At 33.2% G+C, this 17,544-nt stretch overlaps 1 protein-coding gene and 1 long non-coding RNA gene across 2 annotated transcripts; one reads left to right on the forward strand and one right to left on the reverse strand.

Annotated features, from left to right (window-relative positions):
• LOC18604471 (CASP-like protein 4D1) lies at window positions 1,609-3,315 on the reverse strand. The gene is made up of 3 exons (XM_007036977.2): window positions 3,167-3,315; window positions 1,952-2,087; window positions 1,609-1,869 (listed from the first exon to the last, which is right to left on the reverse strand). Exons 1-3 carry the CDS (start codon window positions 3,313-3,315, stop codon window positions 1,621-1,623), a joined length of 534 nt encoding a protein of 177 aa, XP_007037039.2. The 3' UTR covers window positions 1,609-1,620.
• Window positions 8,205-14,683, forward strand: LOC108661216. The gene is made up of 3 exons (XR_001926965.1): window positions 8,205-8,310; window positions 8,867-8,940; window positions 14,646-14,683. It is a non-coding gene; the product is annotated as an uncharacterized LOC108661216 (long non-coding RNA).

Below are 17,544 nucleotides of genomic sequence, written 5' to 3' on the forward strand. Positions count from 1 at the left end.
CAACTCTAGCCAACATCAATAGGTTTTCACTCCATCTAAGTTCCTACCAAACATCGTAATTTAATCACTGATACAAATCATTAAGATTTTGAAGTGACCCCCAATACCAAACGTTACCTTAAGTTTTTTTCGTTTTAAATTAATATTATTCAATATTTGATATCAAATGTTGGATGATTTTTAGAATGTTACATTAATTGAATATTTGTGTATCTTATTTTGCATAAATTCAAATCAAATTTTATGTGGAATTAAATTTTATTTTACTAATTTAATAATTTTTTGTCCACACTAATTTAGTAATTTAATCATAACTTTGTTTCTCAAAGAATAGTTGTTAAAAAAAAGAATATTAGAAAATATACTTTTAGTGTTGTTGCTTCAAAATTTGTTACTACAACTGCAATGTCTTTAATTTTAATGAAGATGTTTGTTTGTTTGTTTTTTTTATTTAATGGAAAGATACCTCAAAAGAAAATCAAATTGGAGCAAATAAATTTAATTCAAGAAACTAATCATCAGGGCAATACTCAACAATGTTAATAGCAAGCACGTATTGAAAGTGACTTATTTTGTGGATCCAAACTTTGTACTAAAAAAAAACATTAATGTGGGGGTAAAGTATAAAAAATAGTACTTGAATGATGATATAATATTAATTTGAGACAATGACATATTCAGTCTTTATAGTTTAAAAAAATATCTAATATAACACATATACTAAAAAAATTCAATATGATATCTGAACTTTCAATCCATTGTATCAATGTAACTTAACCCTTAACACTGTAAAAAGAATTGTTGATGTGTATGTCAACTAACCAAAATTCGACACATAGTCAAAGAAAGTTCCATGTCATGCTTTGAACTATGTTAATTAATACATGTGTACGACATGTGTTGCATACGTAATGCACACATGTGCGCCACATGTCAATATCTTTCTGGTTTTTCAAAAGAAATTTTGGTACAAAAGGAGGGATGGTCATTTATTCCCGGCATTAATTGTACGTGTAACGTAATTATACCTGTCATCTAAGTAAGTAATTGTCATGTTATTTAATTTTATTAATAATATTTTGTATTAGGATAAATTGTTACACGAATCAGAACTCATTGAATATTTTTAAATTGTAAATGTCACATTAAATATTTTCTTAAACCACAAAGTTAAATAAAACATCAAACTTGTAAATTTATTGCGCTGTGGAAAAAAAAAATTCATATTCCACCGCTTGTTTGTTTTAATTTAATATAGATTCTGATATTATTTCATATTTTCTATCTTAATTGCATTGATAAAATGAATATACAAAATACAATTATTTTAAATTTAAATTTATTTAAGTTGGTATTCATTTTGTTGTATCATATACAAAATTATCAGTCTAATTTAATCCAAAAATAGTAGCACTTCATTTACTTTTATGCAATAATGCTACAATGCTACAATGTTTGCTCAAATAAAGACCAGGGGCAGGGGAAACTAACTAGCTAGTATTACAAAGCGCCGGACATTTATCTTATTTTTATTTTATTTTGAGTCGAAAATTGTAAATAAATAGAAGGAAGGCATTTGTTCACGATAACGAGCTGAAAGAAGAAATATTTGATAAAATCTCATCGGAAGAAACCTCTGCCGCTGATGGTGGTTCGCTGGAGAGAGGAAAAAACTGAAAGAACAGCCATGCATAAGAATGCTCCTGCCAGAAGACTCACCGCCAGATATCCCTTGTTGAAGAAACTTTCAAACGGAGAATCTTTCAAATCTGCCCCAAATTCGTTGAACAAATCACCCAGAAATTCTTTCAGCTCCACAGTGACCAAGAAACCAGCACCGACACCCGTGGCCAGAAGAAAGGCCATCACCTTTAGTAAGTAAAAAAAGTTTTTAGTTTAAACTCATTTTTCTTATTACTTGGTAGTGTGAATGCGGTGGTGAGCACGTTACCTTGTCCCCATAAAAATCAAAGGCTGGCAAGAAACCACCGCGAATGAGCCTCTTTTCAGTGCAAGCATAATATATAGCGAAAGGTAACTGCAAAATGGAATAGGCCGCTCCAACAACAGCGGTGGCCAGCACATACCTGTGTCATCGTTTCCATATCAATAAGAAACAGAGTGCCTCTTGAAAATATAAATACGAGTATTTCATCAATTATTTTGTCATTGATTTCATAGTAATAAAAAATAAAGTATGTATTGAAAATATAAATATGAATATTTCACCACTTATCATATATGCCTTTTGAGTTAAAAACGTGAACCGTGATTTATAGATTTACTTAAAATTTTAATTTCAGAACTTAAAGTCGTACGAAAACCTGGATATATTATTTGTATTTTTTCCAACCAATAATTAAGATTTGCGTTATTTGATTCAATTATTGATTTTTTTTATTTGAAAAGTTAAATAACTTTCTACTAAACATTAGAATGTAATTTACCATTCACATTATAAGCAATGTTACTTAGTTCCTTCATACCAGCCCTTTCCAAAAAGTTTCATACTTTTTCGAAACATGTCGAATAATAACCTTAAAATTTTCAAAACAACATTTTCAATGAATTATTTATCCATCAAACCAAATTACATTTTATGGATTCAGTTGCTTTGAACATCAGAATATATAAAACTAGAAAATTAGTTTCATGTACTTGAATAATAGTGATTAACGCAAACTTTTGCTGCAAAGGACACGTATATTAAAAGGAAAAAAAAAAGAGTTATTATGCAAGGGAAAGAACAGATGTTAAAAAAAAAAGGGTGAAGTTTACGAGCATGTAGCAAACACAATTAAAATGAAGTTTTTAATATTTTACTAATTCATGCACTAGCTTTAAATACGTATTACAGCAAATTTATTACCTTTAATCTTGGAAAATATCATAAAAAAAAAGTTTATTTGCACTAAAACAAAACAACAATTTTTTTGAAAAGGAAATAGTTCCATCCCAACAAATCCATCGAATTCCAACGAACTATGATCACAACAATTAATAATTCAAATTTTATGACATTGAAAAGGAAAATTTTGGATGCTAATCTTGATATGAATAGGAAAAATTCTATGAGATTGAAAAGGATTAGTTACATAACAATGTATAATTCAAAATCTTCATGTACCAAAAAAAAAGAAAGGACACTCAACTAGTTACGGTTTACCTGTAGGCAATGACATTCTTGAATGTTACTTTGCTGCCATCAACGTCTGTAGTCTTGTCTAGGATCAGAACCACCACACATCCAGCTGCGAATAAAATAGTGAAAATTCTCAATAGAACGGTTGCAATTGGCATAGCCTTCGACGCCATCACCAAATTTACTGTGTTTCCTCTTCCTTTCCTGTTATTGTATATCTGTACTCTCCTTAGAATGTTAGATATAGCTAGGCTTTTATATATAGACGAAGAAACAACAACTAAGCCCAATCACCTTTTCTTGGTTATATCACATACTTGCTTTAATTCTTGGTTCTATCAAAGTAATGTTGGCTGCATTATCTGTTCAAAGATTCAATCGCCGGATGAGATTATTGATGCTGTTTACTGCAGGCGCCGACCAACAATGATGTTTGTTGACGCTTGACTGGTGCAAATGGATCTCATATATAATTAATTAAGGTTTCCTTTGTTTAATTTTTTATTTTTTATTTAAAAAATAAAAAAATGTAATAATTAAATGAAATTTCAAAAGTAAAAAACCAAAAAAAAAAAAACAGAGGAATATATGATAAAAGTGATGATAAAGGTTGGGCCTTCGATATTTGCCAAGCTATATCTTTGTTTAGTTGAACCGCACAAAGATGAAAAACGTTTGGAGGATAGACAATATAACTTAAAAAAGAAAAGTTCAATTTGGCGGTAATCCTTGGTAATTTAAGTGTAAGACTCAATCCTATTTAATTACCTTATCAGATAATCCTTGGTAATTTATAAATTTATTACCACGAAAAAAGTCTAAGTCTTTCCCAAAGGTAAGACTTGGTCTAATGAATGGAACTCTCGTGAGTGTCAACCACAAGTCCAACATCTCCCACTCACACAAGACAGGGAAGCCATCCTCCCCACTCTTGTAAACCGTCTCAATGTCAAAGTTCATATTGTTGGGATAAGCCCTACAGTCAATTGGGATTGGTTGAGGCTTGATTCCAATCATGCAACAGTATCATTCATGTTGAATGATTAGAGGTTTTCTTTCATCAATAAGATATTAATTATAATGAGTTATAAGTTTAATTGGATGAAGTCCATGAGATTAATATGCTTTGCAAGGAAACTGTAATGGATTGCAGTTATGAGATTCCTATGCATCAAAGCATAATCTCAAAACGTTCATGGTCAATGTCATTGAGACTGGACATCAATGATGCTTAGAGACTAGTATATTCTATGTTCCTTACTTTGGAAGTAAGCAATCGATCTCATAGATTAAAGTATAGAGATACTTGGGACTAGAATATAGGTGCTTGCCTAGGAGAGCAAGTTCACTGAACATGACTCACCATGAGAAGTGCATTTGGTAATACACTCTAGTGTCTATGCAACATTTCTCATGTGTCAATTGTGTAAATGCTCCCTAGACTTGAGACACCAGGTTGTCTTATGTGTGGAGTGCTATGCTTTGATTTCATTCTTACGGGTGCCTAACCAAGATGCCAAAACAAGATGCCTTTGGGTATAGTATGAAGCATGTGAAGGCAAATGAGTGGTCAAGATAGGAATCATCACCTTAAGTGTTTTAGAGGACATATCCTATCAGTTCTTGGTTAACATTAGCTTATTGAAGTCCTTGGCCAAGGCGACATGGAGATTATGAAAAAGGTTTCATAACTTTCCATAAAGCTAATGCTATAATTGCAGGAATAAATATGGAGGTCAATAAGAGCAGACATTGTACCAAGCTCTTATCATCTCCAGGATATATGATGAGGAAATGAATTACACTAATAGACTGTACACTGAAAGGTTATCAAAGAACCCTTTAACTCTCCCAACAATTGGGTGGTCATGATGCATTGCTAGATGCCAATCTTGGTCTATGGAATTGATTATAAATTAATTGATTAAAATTTATATTAATCAATTAAGTCATTAATCAATTTCATTGCCAACATGTTGGAAACCTAATAGGTCACACACAATGTTGCATTTGAATTAAATTGGGAAAGTGACGATTTAAGTTATACTTAAATTACATGCTAGGTAATTAACTTCTCTAAACTTAATTAAAAGAGTTTAATTAAGTTTTTGGCATAATTATAAATAGTTTTAATTATAAGGCCTTGATTGCAAAATATAAAGGAAATTAATTTTGATTTTAATTTTCAAGGACTTAATTAAAATAGTTTAATTAAGTAATGGGCCCAATATTATAATGTGTTATAATATTGAGGGCTTAATTGCAAAATTGAAGTTATTTTAACCTAACTATATAAGTCACATTTTAACTATTTTTCATGTGAGGGTTTTTCACAATTGAAGAAAACGTAGTTTTTGTCAAAAAAAGAAAAACATTTTCTTTCATTGCCACCACTCCCTTTGTGTGAAAGAGAAAATTGCTTATGAAGCAATTTTCAGGAGAGGTTTGGCTAAGATTGTGAAAAAGAAGAAAATGATAATTGTTGTTCTCTTTGCTAGCACAAAGTATAGTTAAAAACTTCCTCCTTTGTTGAAGGTTCAACTGCAATCGTGTGTACTACCATTGGAGGCCAAGCACTTGATTGGCTAGGGTTTTTGCTCCTTGTGGTGTTCGTGGGATTGCTTCGGAAAGTGCCATTGTGATTACGAAATTACTTGGCAAGGTAACTTTTTAAACAATAATTTATTTTTCGCTTTTATGTGTTAAATATCACCAAGGTGATCCATAGGTGGAGTCATGTTTTTGTTGTTTAGTTATAAAGTTTTAATTTTTTTTCTGCTGCGTATTTTGAGCATGCCATCCATAGCCAAACCCATCACATATAAGTTAATGGATCGTACCTTCACGGAGTATACTTCAATTTGGAGCTTTATATTAGGAACTCATTAGGGTTAGCATAAGGACATCAACCTTTTTAAAAATAAAGTGTCTTATATGCCTCAAACCTATTTGATTGCATCAAATTTAGTATCTCAAATCCCTCGATGAGCAAAATTCAACCTTTTTCATGTTGCAACTTATGTTTACAATTATATCTTAGCTTTCAAATTAAAGTGATATAATGGGTAGACCTTGAATATAATGTACTAATGCTATATGAAATAGTCTTCCATTCACCCTCATGTCTCTTAGTTTAAAATAGACCACTTTCCTAGTAATGTCACGTATAACAAATCATCTGTGGTCTTAGTTAACATGCCAAAGTAACAAACCTCGATTCCCCACCTCATGACATAGTCAAAAGTCACAAATGGCATAGTGAAGGTTTTATTAACCTTTTTAGGACTCATATGATGAAAAACCAAAGCTCCATTCTTTTACCTCCTATAAACATGGAATATGAAATACACACTAGGATAAAGTGTATCCATCTACAAGCGTACGTCGAACTCTTAAAACAATTCAAATCTTAGTCTAGTTTCTCTTCAAAGCAATTATCTTGAGTTTTTTATTTGCTCACATTTTAGGTGCCAAGTTAGGTCCCAAATCTTGCTTACTCTAAAGGTTACATGGATTGTAGGCGTCACAGCCCAATTCCAGGGCCATGACTGGTGCAAGGGCCTAATGGGCATAGCCCACTAAGCCCAAGTAAGCCTTTTTATATGATCCTATTCATCATTCTTAAAGCCATAATTTTTAATTCTCGACTATAAGTATTGCAGTAATATATCATGGCAATCAAATACTTATATTTATATCCTCCCAAAAATAACATCATCCATTGCCAACTCATAGTGGCGTCACCAATCAAAATATAGATACGTTGGTTATAACATAAGTTTTAGCAATTTACATCAAATGTACATGTACACATTCAAAAGTCCCTGGACTACCAGCGAAGTGACTCTGGATACGAGTACAATTAGTGAAGGCCGTAGTACCTACCAAAGTGAATATAAGTGGACAACTCAATCTAGGTCCCAAATGCCTCTGAATTTGATAACATGAAGTTGAAAAGCGTGAGTATAAACTCAGTGAGTGAACATAGGAAGGGAACAAGCAAACGATATAGAGAGTTTTTCGAAAACATGATGCACTTGTGTAAAAACAATGCAATTTTATATATTATTAACAAAACTCGATGTCGTGCTGTTTTTTCAACTCCTTTTAAAACATATAGGAAATTCAAGCAAGGCAAGCATAGCAGAACAAATCTCGTTGCAGCGAACTTCAGGGTAAATTTTGAACCAATAACCCAAGAGTTTCTCGTTGCAACAAGAATGCATTTTGCTATTGCAAAATTTCGGGCAGGCATTTTACCCAACCACCTGAGAGTTTCTCATTGTAGCGAAATCCAGAGCAAAGGTTAAGGCCATCCACCCAAGAGTTTCTCGCTGCAGCGAGAAGGCATTTTTGTTGCAGTAAAATTGCTGGGCAGATGAAATTAGGGGAATTCCCACTACTATAAAAATCCAATCTTGTTGTAACAAAAATCAGATTAAACACATTTGACAATAATCAAGCTTCAATAGTCAATGCAATCACAAATTAATTCCAACCCTCTCTATATTGTAAATATATATATACACATATGCCACCATCGCCTCCCCCAACTCATGTGTTGTCAAACCCAACTCTATAAAATATTTGCCATGTCATTCATGTGCTTGATAATATGTTTACATACTTGTAAAGCCCCAAAAAATCATTAAAATTCAGTAGTGAACCTAGTGGTACAACTAAGCTGAATTAAGCCTCGAACTAGTCCAAATAGAGATTTTAAGATGAAATTGAGAATTTTAAAAGCCCAGAATGACTTAATATGGTAATTCGGAGTTTGAGGATTGATTTGAAGTCAAATTGAAATTTTCATGACGTAGGGGCAAAATGGTCATTTTGCCACCCAAGGGTAAAATTGGTACATCACCCAACACTTGTCATGCCTAAGGATTTCATCCATTAACATTTTATATTATGGATAATTGAGATATTTTATGTGGTGGTGAAAGAAAGCTTAGTTGTTAAGTGTTAAACTTGGACCAATGGAATGGTGACGAGAGGCAAGCTTTCATTCTTTATAATTTCATTAAAATCAGCACATGACTCTCCCATTTCACTCCCATATGTTCGGCCTCACCAAGAAAAAGAGGAAAGAAAGAAAGAACAAACCCTAGTGAGCACAAATTCAAGGGAAAATTGGTGGATTTCAAGGAATAAAGCAAGTAAAGGTAAAATTTCTTGATTTTAGCTTGTGATCTACCTTTCCTATGCATTCTTTTTCACTTTCCATGGTTGAGAATCAAGTTTGCATGAAGACATCTTTGCTGGCTCAACATGGGGGGAGGGGTTTTGATCTTGGATTTAGCTAGATTTCATGTCATTCTAGTGTTTTTAGTTGTTTGGAGATGTTTAGCATGGAAAACAAGCAAGAAATTTCATGCCCTTCACCCACACCCATTGGCTGAATTTTTCCAAGAGAAAATGTTGAGGATGATTTTGCTATAATTCATGTTATCTAGCTTATATTTGATGATTTGGAGTATTGAAAGTGAAATGAATTTATTCGGAGTTGAATTGGATATTTTGGCCAATTAACTGGCATATAGTATGAATTAGGTCAATACCATTTAAGCCCCATACACAATTGAACCTATGTAGAACACCGTATTTAGATTATAATCCGAACATTTCACATCCCATTTCATGCATTCATATAAAACCTAAATTAGTTTTATAACGGTTTAGCACAAATATAGTAAATTGCTTGTTGTGCATTATGTCTAGGTGGTGAAACTTTCGATAAAGGTAAGGAGATTGTATCGAAGACCGAGATTAGGAGTACCTCGATTCTCGATATTGTGAGTAACCTTATTATCATCTTAATTATCTAAAGTAGTTTTTATTCGTTTTTGTGATTTTATAGAAAAATGAGTTTAAATGGTAAATCCTTATGTTTTATAAGTAAAATGTAATTAAATGAAATGAGTTTTATGAATCATTTTGAAATTGAATGATGATTTTAGAAATTGAGTAATTGGAGACTGTTTGATTGTGTTGTAAATTTATGGTTTGAATTGAATGGCTTATGGTGATATTGGCATGAATGGCTGAATTGGAAATTGTGTTGAAATTGAATGAACTGTTTGTTTTGCCTTGACAGGTTGGGTAGTAATATAATTGCCATGTCATGCTGTCGAAACTTTTATTGATTTGGTGGGATATCGATTAGCTTACTGTAGTGGGCGGGTTTTCGTGGACCAGCCTATTAGAGGGGCACAGTAAACCCTGTTATATTTACCTTAGTACGAGAGGCGCGGAGGGTATCTCTTAAGGTAAAGCTTTAGAGTTCACTACACGTTAAACCACCACGTGAGAGTGAACTCAGCCAACGTCAAGGAACGGCTATGCTTTTAAACAAAAAAATGTGTTTTATGCGTATATGAACTTTTCTTTAACAACCCTGGCGGATCGGTTAGATGCCTCAGCCAAGGTATCTCCGAGAATAAGTTTTGGCACGAGACAAGTTTTTAAGAAATTCATAAGCCATGTTGATTATTTGAGTGAAATGAATTTATTTTATTTAGTTGAAATGAGTTTGAAATGTTATGAATCATAGTACGATGAACTATTTTAAGTTGTCTCCATTTACTCGATTTTAAATATTTTAGATGATGTTTGTTTACTCACTGAGTTTATATAAACTCACCATCCTCTTTTCCACCCATTTTAAGCTCAGGATAGTCTGTAGATAGCTGATTTCGTCAAAGGCTACAGTTGGTTTTGCATCCTAAAAAATCGTAGGTTCCCAGCCTTCGTTACTTTTGGTCATTCAGGGGCCCACATGTCATTGTAAATTAAATTACACACTCTAGCTCACTGTGTTACTATATGTACGAATTTATTTTGCTTTTACACTACAAAAATTATTTACGGATATCTCTATAAATATTGTTTCATAAGAAAATGGAATATTTAATATTTTTATTTTATTCTAATAGCTATCATTTCACTTTAAAAGAATGTTTTAGACATCTAAACTTATTTTTGGTTATGAAATATGTATATTTCACTCATATACTACATTTTAGATGGTTTAAAAATTTTTGGGGAAAAATGACCAAAATACCCCTGTGAGACGAAAATTATTTTTTTATTGTTTTGGTTTGGAAATAGCTTATAATCTATTAAAATATGATATTAGCAATTATTGCTCGCAAGGGAGGTGAGAAAACTGATATTAAAGCCTTGCGGGGTTTCGATTGGCATTCTGGGTAATGAATGTCCATCGGGACATCACGACGGTTGTCCCGAGCTCGAGGAGAGTACCGGGTTGTGACAAGATAAATAGGAGTGTAACCATCCAATGTAGCATTTAATGCTTTAGGTAGTCTATCCATGTGGTCACCTCCTCAGCCAAGATCCTACTCATTTTTATCTTTGGTCCATGCAATATGTCAAACATATGAGAACAAACTTTGAGGTATCATACACCTTTAAAATATAAAGTAAAATTATTTAGCAAATGGTACTTGAATCAAAAACTTCAATAAGCTTCTTTTTCTTGCTCACAATAGCTAGGTACTCCTTGCAGTTCCTCCTTCAATGCCCAAATTTGCCATAATGATGGTAAATGTCCTTCTCTTTATCCTTTTTGACACCTCCCCTAGGCTTCAAGGCCTCCTCATTTTGGGATTTTTCCTTCTTCCCTTCTTGGGCTTTCTTCTTCTTTTGCTCCTTATGAGCCTTGGAAGAAGAAACAAGAAGCAATGATCCCTTATTTTTCTTGATGGACCTCTTTGCCCTGTCTAGAATATTCATAAGTTCGGGAATAGTGGCTTTCAATCAATTCATATGGAAATTCAACACGAACTGACTAAAGCTATCAGAAAGAGATTGTAGAACTAAGTCTATACTTAGCTCATGATCCATTACTAATCCCAATTGTCCAAGTCTTTCGATGAGTCCAATCATCTTCAGCACATGGGTTCTAATAATGCTGCCTTCTGCCATCTTGCATCAGAATAGTTTTTTAGAGATCTCATATCTCTCAATACCCCCTTCCTTATCGAACAGTTCTCTAAGGTGAAGAATCATGGATTGGACATCCATATGTTCATGCTACTTTTAGAGCTCAGGGCTCATACTGGCTAGCATCACACATGCTGCCTGATCATCGTCATCTTTATGACATTGATACGCTTCCTTTTCCTTAGCACTAGCATAAGCAACAAGGACTGGTGGAATAAAAGTGTCAAGGACATAGGATTTGTTCTCCTGTTTCAAGATGATCTTGAGATTTCGAAACCAATCGAGAAAGTTTGGGCCAGTGAGGTTATTTGCATCCAAGATGCTCCGCAGTGACAGATTATTAGCCATGTATATAAATTATGCCTAAATAGATAAAATAAAGCAATAAGTAAACATCATGCATAAACTATTTAAAACAAGGTTTTAAAAATTTTAAATAGTTTTTCCACTATTTTTTACAAGATGATAACCCTCCATATCACCTCGAGAGATCTCTACTAGGATTCTCTTAGTGGGCTAGGATCCCATCCATCTAGTCATGGCCTTGAGTGTGGTCAACAAACTATGATAGGTGGATTAGGTAGGTAACTGAGCTTACCAATTATATCTCTATACAACTCCTAGATCAGTTAGCTGACAATACATTGCCTAAACATATCATATATGTTTCGCCTAGCCTTTGCCTCTAGTTTCCATAATAATCAAGTTTCCAAGCATCCAGATTTTATGAAACTAGTTGAGTAAGACACACCAATAGCTCAAACATACTCATGTAAAAGTGTGGCCTTGAGTGTGCTCAAAAAGCCTCCGATTAAAAGAGCAGCCAGGTTATCTTGCTATATGGTGGAAGGCAACTTAATCATACATGGTATGTGACTCAATATTTACTTAGGGATTTTATCCTTTTCGTTTTATTAAGGTCTCATTTGATTAGCATGCATAGCATTTAATATATCTCATAAAATTAAATCTATCGCATGCTGTTATACTAAGATGGTTATGGACTTTTCTACTCTAGTTATGAACATATAAAGTAAACATGCTCAATATGATGATGATGATCTTGCATTTCATTTGAAAAATTTCACTCAACAATTGAGGATTATAGTTCAAATCATTTGGTGCTTAGGTTTGAAAAGATTTGTAATTTTTTTTTAAATTACTTAGTAAAGGAATTGATCATATCAAGGCCTTTAACTAGCTCAAATCATATTTGAATTAATTTTATTAGTAAGTTCTTTCTATTAAACTTCTTTGATTAGAAACTTAAACCAATTTAGGAAACTTCCTGTGAGACCTTGACCTTTATAGACTCGTAGATAGAAATATACACGATATCCCTAATCAGGGGTAATTTCGTCATTTTCTCAATAAGCCCATAAAAGTACGTTTTAAACAATATTATGGCTTAAGTAGGCCTAAAGCATAAATGAATGATGAAAATATGGGTGAAATGACAAGGAAATAAAATTTTTTATGATTTTCATGTTCTAGGGGCAAAATGGTAATTTTGTCACCTGAGGATAAAATGGAAATTTTTAGAGAAAGATTTTTATCACATTTGACACATTGGAGTATGATTTGAGTTTGAGAGGTGAAAAATTTAAATTCTGGCATTTTTTGGAGTCCTAGGGGCAAAACGATAATTTTATGGGTTTATGAGGGCAAAGATGGAATTTTGGAATTTTACACCACCTAACACTTGTCATGCCGATGGATTTCCGCCATTAACATTTTAAATTGTGGATAATTGAAACATTTGATGTGGTGGAGAGAGATTGCTTAACGGATAAGTATTACACATGGATCAATGGAAACATGCCATGTGTCAAGCTTGGATTATTCTAGAATTTCCTTGTAAAATCTATTTAAAACTCTCTTAGTCTCACCCATATGGCCGGCCAAAGCATGAAGTGAAGAGGAAAGGAAAGAGCACAAACCCTAGGTGGGAAAATTGAAGAAAAAGTGTGGGATTTCAAGGGATTAATCTAATTTGTGGAGGGGCATTTTAGTAATTTCTAAGGGAGTGGATAAGCTTGGGCCATAAATATCCTCTCCTTCTAGTAGCTTCTTGGGATTTCCAGCAGCTTCCTTTTCTTGTTCTCTTCCCCCTCACGTTTCTTCAATTTCTCCATGGAAGGTTGATGTGAAGCTTTCATAACTTTCTCTCTCTAGCTCTAATTTTCATACCCTAGTGCCTTTTTGACTAAAACCCTTGTATTATTCCACTCTCTCACTTTAAAACTCTTGAAAATGATGAAAATCTTGTTTCCATACTCTCTCACTAGTTAGGTGTTTTAGAGAGAGAAAGAGGAAGCTTTATTAATAGCTTGAGAGCTTTTGGAAAGAAGTTCAAAGTTACAAAGCTATCAAGGTGAGTAGTAAACTAGTATTGGGTTTTAAGTGTTGAGAATGACTAGAGATTTGATTTGTGAATATTTTGTAGTTGAGATTGGTAATTCACTTTGGAGTGATAGGAATGTGAAAATGGATGGCCATTTAAATGGCAATTGAAAGCTAGCTAAAAGATAGCTTTTAGGGTTTATAGTATGTAAATTGACATTATGGAAATGTTAATTTGATGGTAGGTGCTAACGAAGCCCCATCGCCCCAATTGGATCATTAGGGGAATTAAGAGTCAGCTAAAGGCTTAACGAATACTAGTGATTGGACTTGCATTTCAAACTTGTTATGGGGAATATGAAAGATTTTATCCAACTTGTCTTAGAAAATGTACCTTGGGAACAAGCTTTTAGTAAAATGATTTTATATTGTGAAAATGTTCTATACAATGGTTTATGTGTTATCACAATATAATAAAATGCATGATATGCATTGGATGCTTCTTTGCATGTTGATGTGGACCTGGCTATGTGCGAGTGGGAGTGCACCTAAGCCGTTGCTGACCCGGCTATGTGCGAGTGGGAGTGCACATAAGCCATTGCTGACCCGACTATGTGCGAGTTGGAGTACGCATAAGCCGTTGCATATGAGATGATGATGATGGGAGGGTGTACATGATGATTGATATATATATATACATATATGGTATACGGTTGTAAATGCAAATATGTGAGCATTTGATTTGTTGAAATTTGAGAGTTTACATGTGTTACATGTTGCTATTGTTATTTTAGCAGGATGGCTTGTTTTAAAGGAAAATGAGACTTTTTCCTTGATGTTCTGACATTCGCTTCAGCGAGAAACTCTTGGGTTTTAGGGCCTTCACCAAACCTGGTTCTCGCTGCAGCGAAAATGAAGTTCGTTGCAGCAAGAAACTTTTTATCCATTTTGGCTAAATTGTGGGTTTTGCTATATTTTTCGATTCTTTGGTACCATAGTTGAGTATGGATCTTTTAAGTGATTTACTCATGAGGGGTTTACATGAGGGGTTCTACTAAAAACTAGAACAAATTGCATTGTTTTGAGAAAATGAGTGCATCATGATTTCGATAAACATTTCTTATGGTATGTTTGTTCCCTTCTTGTTCACTCACTGAGTTTATGCTCACCACTTTCAACTTCATGTTTTCAGATAAAGAGACAGCCGGTAACTAGGACAAGGTGTCCTCGTGGACTTGTATCCATCTTTTGGTAGGTGTCTCGACATTCAGTAGTTGTACATTCGTCCGAGTCTCTCCACTGGACATCGAGTCTCCTTTTGTTGTGTATAGACGAATCTAATGTGAATTATTAAGATACATGTGTAGACAGTGTATATACACCTGTTTGGTATGCTAGTATGAAGTGGCAATGTTTAATATTGTTTTGATTCTAAGTTATGATATATGACTTAGCAGTTTATGATGGAATGATAAACATGTTAGATTAATAGGCTTGCTTGGGCTTAGTGGACTATGTCCATTGGGCCCATGCACAGGTCATGGCCCGAAATTTGGGTCGTGACACTTCCTAGTTTGAGTATCTATCATAAACCATTTAAAAAGGTTTCATGATCCAAATCATGTGTCCTAAAAATTTTAGGAAGGTCCTTATCCACCTTTTTAATCTTGTATTATCCATTCACTAATTGTAGAGTTCTAATCATTATTAGAAGTCCTAATTTATTAGTAAATTTATCTTAATTAAAATCTATCCTAATCGGATTAGGATGTAATCTACTCAAGTTGACTTTCAATTTTAATTAAAATTATCTAATCTAATTAGATGTGGATAAATTTAAATCATAATCCCTTAATTTAGGGAGTCCTCATCAAATGAGGAAGACTTAATATTTTGGAGATTTACTATCAATCAATTCAAAATTGATTGATTCCATCAAGGATTCAAACTCCTTGATTTTAGGCATGTATCCCTAACATTTAGGAGTCAATGATCAGCTAAGGAAAGAATCCTTCCTGATCATTGAGTGTCCAATTTCTCCAACAAACAACCTCTTTCCATAAAGCGGTTGCATCCATGGCAATGGGAGGTGCAGCATCCATGTGTGGCGGCACCATGCATAACCTTTGTCATGAGTGCGGTTTCACATGTAAAGGACATTCTTTTAATTTAGTTAAGTGTGCAGCCACTCAAAATTAATTCAAAGTCAAAATTTTATCCTTTAATTGAACCTTTCAAATGAGGATAATATTCTAAAATTTTCAGAATTAATTTTGCAAGATTGTCTTGCCATTCAAAACCGATTTCCAAGCTATAACTATTTTCTGAACTGTTTTCAAACTTTCAATAATTAATAGCTTAAATCAGCTTGTTTGCCCATGAAAATTTCCAAAAATAATTCTCATTGAACATTTTAATAAAGATAATTTTTCTGGAATTTTTCAGAATTAATTTTTGAGAATTTCTTGTCAATTAATACTGAAATTCATGCCAAAACAGTGAGCTGGACAGATTTACATTTGCACCAATTTTCTTGCTCGAAATCAGCTTATTTGAACATGATATTTTCCAGAAATAATCCTTATTGAATATTTTAATAAAGATAATTTTCCTGGAATTTTTCAGAATTAATTTCTAAGACTTTCTTGTTAATTAAAACTGAAATTCATGTCATAACAGTGAGCTGGACTGCTTTCACTTTTTGTTCCAATTTCTTGCTTAAAATCAGCCTGAACATTTCATGATTTTGCTGTCCACATATCCAACAATAAATGTGTAAAAATTACATATTTTATTTGCTGGAAATTAAGCACAAATAGAAGCAAAATTCTGCACCTAAAACCGTGTGTGTGCTGCCTTGCAAGACAGCCTCCAAAACCGTGCCTTATGGTGTCCCTTTTTCTTTTGCTTCCTTAGCACAATGTAAAACACACATTAGTTAAGTCTATATATGATTCAAATAAGTTAAGATAAGATTAAAGAAGGGTAAAAAGGTTGCTGGACAGAATTAAATGAAATTGGCAAAGTAGATTTTTTGAAAAATTGATTTTAACAAAATCGCACCAAATCAAAATATAAAACAACTATTTGTTAATCAAGCATCCATTGAACATGAACAAGCACTCAAATGGCATGAAAGGGGCTCTGATACCACTGTTGGGTGAGGGCTGATCATGCATCAAATACAAATAAAATGCAGGGAAAATAAATTTAAAAATTAAATTACGTCTCACCTTCCTAGGATCTCTTTCATGTCAAATTGAGTACAAAATTAAATTAAAATAAAAGTATATGATCATATAACTTTACCTAAATAACAAAGGTTGATGAATCCTTTGTTAAACCACCAAATCAGCCTTCAAAAAGCTCAACCACCTCAGCTCGGTTGTTGCAAACCAAAGCTGTCCAAGGAATCCTTGTGCAGCCCCTAATGGTGATCCACACCAATGAATGAGAAAATCCTTCTTTAAGGATTGGGAGTGCTTTGCCTTGACAATGTGCTAGCAAAGATGAGTTTCATAAACTCATAATCCACACAAAATTGTGGGGCTGAACACACAAAAAGAAATGAATAAAAAACTATTTTTCTTCACACAAAGAATGGCAAGACAAAGGAATTTCTAAGGTGCCGTTCACTCCCTTTTTTTATTTTCAGCCGTTTTCCACTCTCTTGCTTGGACGCTATAGCAAGGTATTTATACCTTGGATTAATTTTAAACCCTAATTACAAAACTATTTTGTAATTACCAATTAATCCAATAATTTGATTAAATAATTTAATTAAGTCATTAAGAAGCCCAATTAACTTAATTGTTTAATTTAATCGATTAGGCCCAATAACTTAATTAAATAATTTAATTAATTAAGCCCAATAATTTAATTAAACAATTTTAATCAATTAGGCCCAATGACTTAACTAAACAAATTTAATCAATTAGGCCTAATAACTTAATTGTTTAATTTAATTAATTAGGCCCAATGACTTAATTAAATAATTTAATTAATTAAGCCTAATGATTTAATTAAATAATTTAATTAATTAGGGACAACTTAATTAAACAATTTAAATCAAGTGCTTGAGAAGCTCATAA

Source organism: Theobroma cacao, chromosome 3 (genome assembly GCF_000208745.1).
Source record: "Theobroma cacao cultivar B97-61/B2 chromosome 3, Criollo_cocoa_genome_V2, whole genome shotgun sequence".
Taxonomy (NCBI): domain Eukaryota; kingdom Viridiplantae; phylum Streptophyta; class Magnoliopsida; order Malvales; family Malvaceae; genus Theobroma; species Theobroma cacao.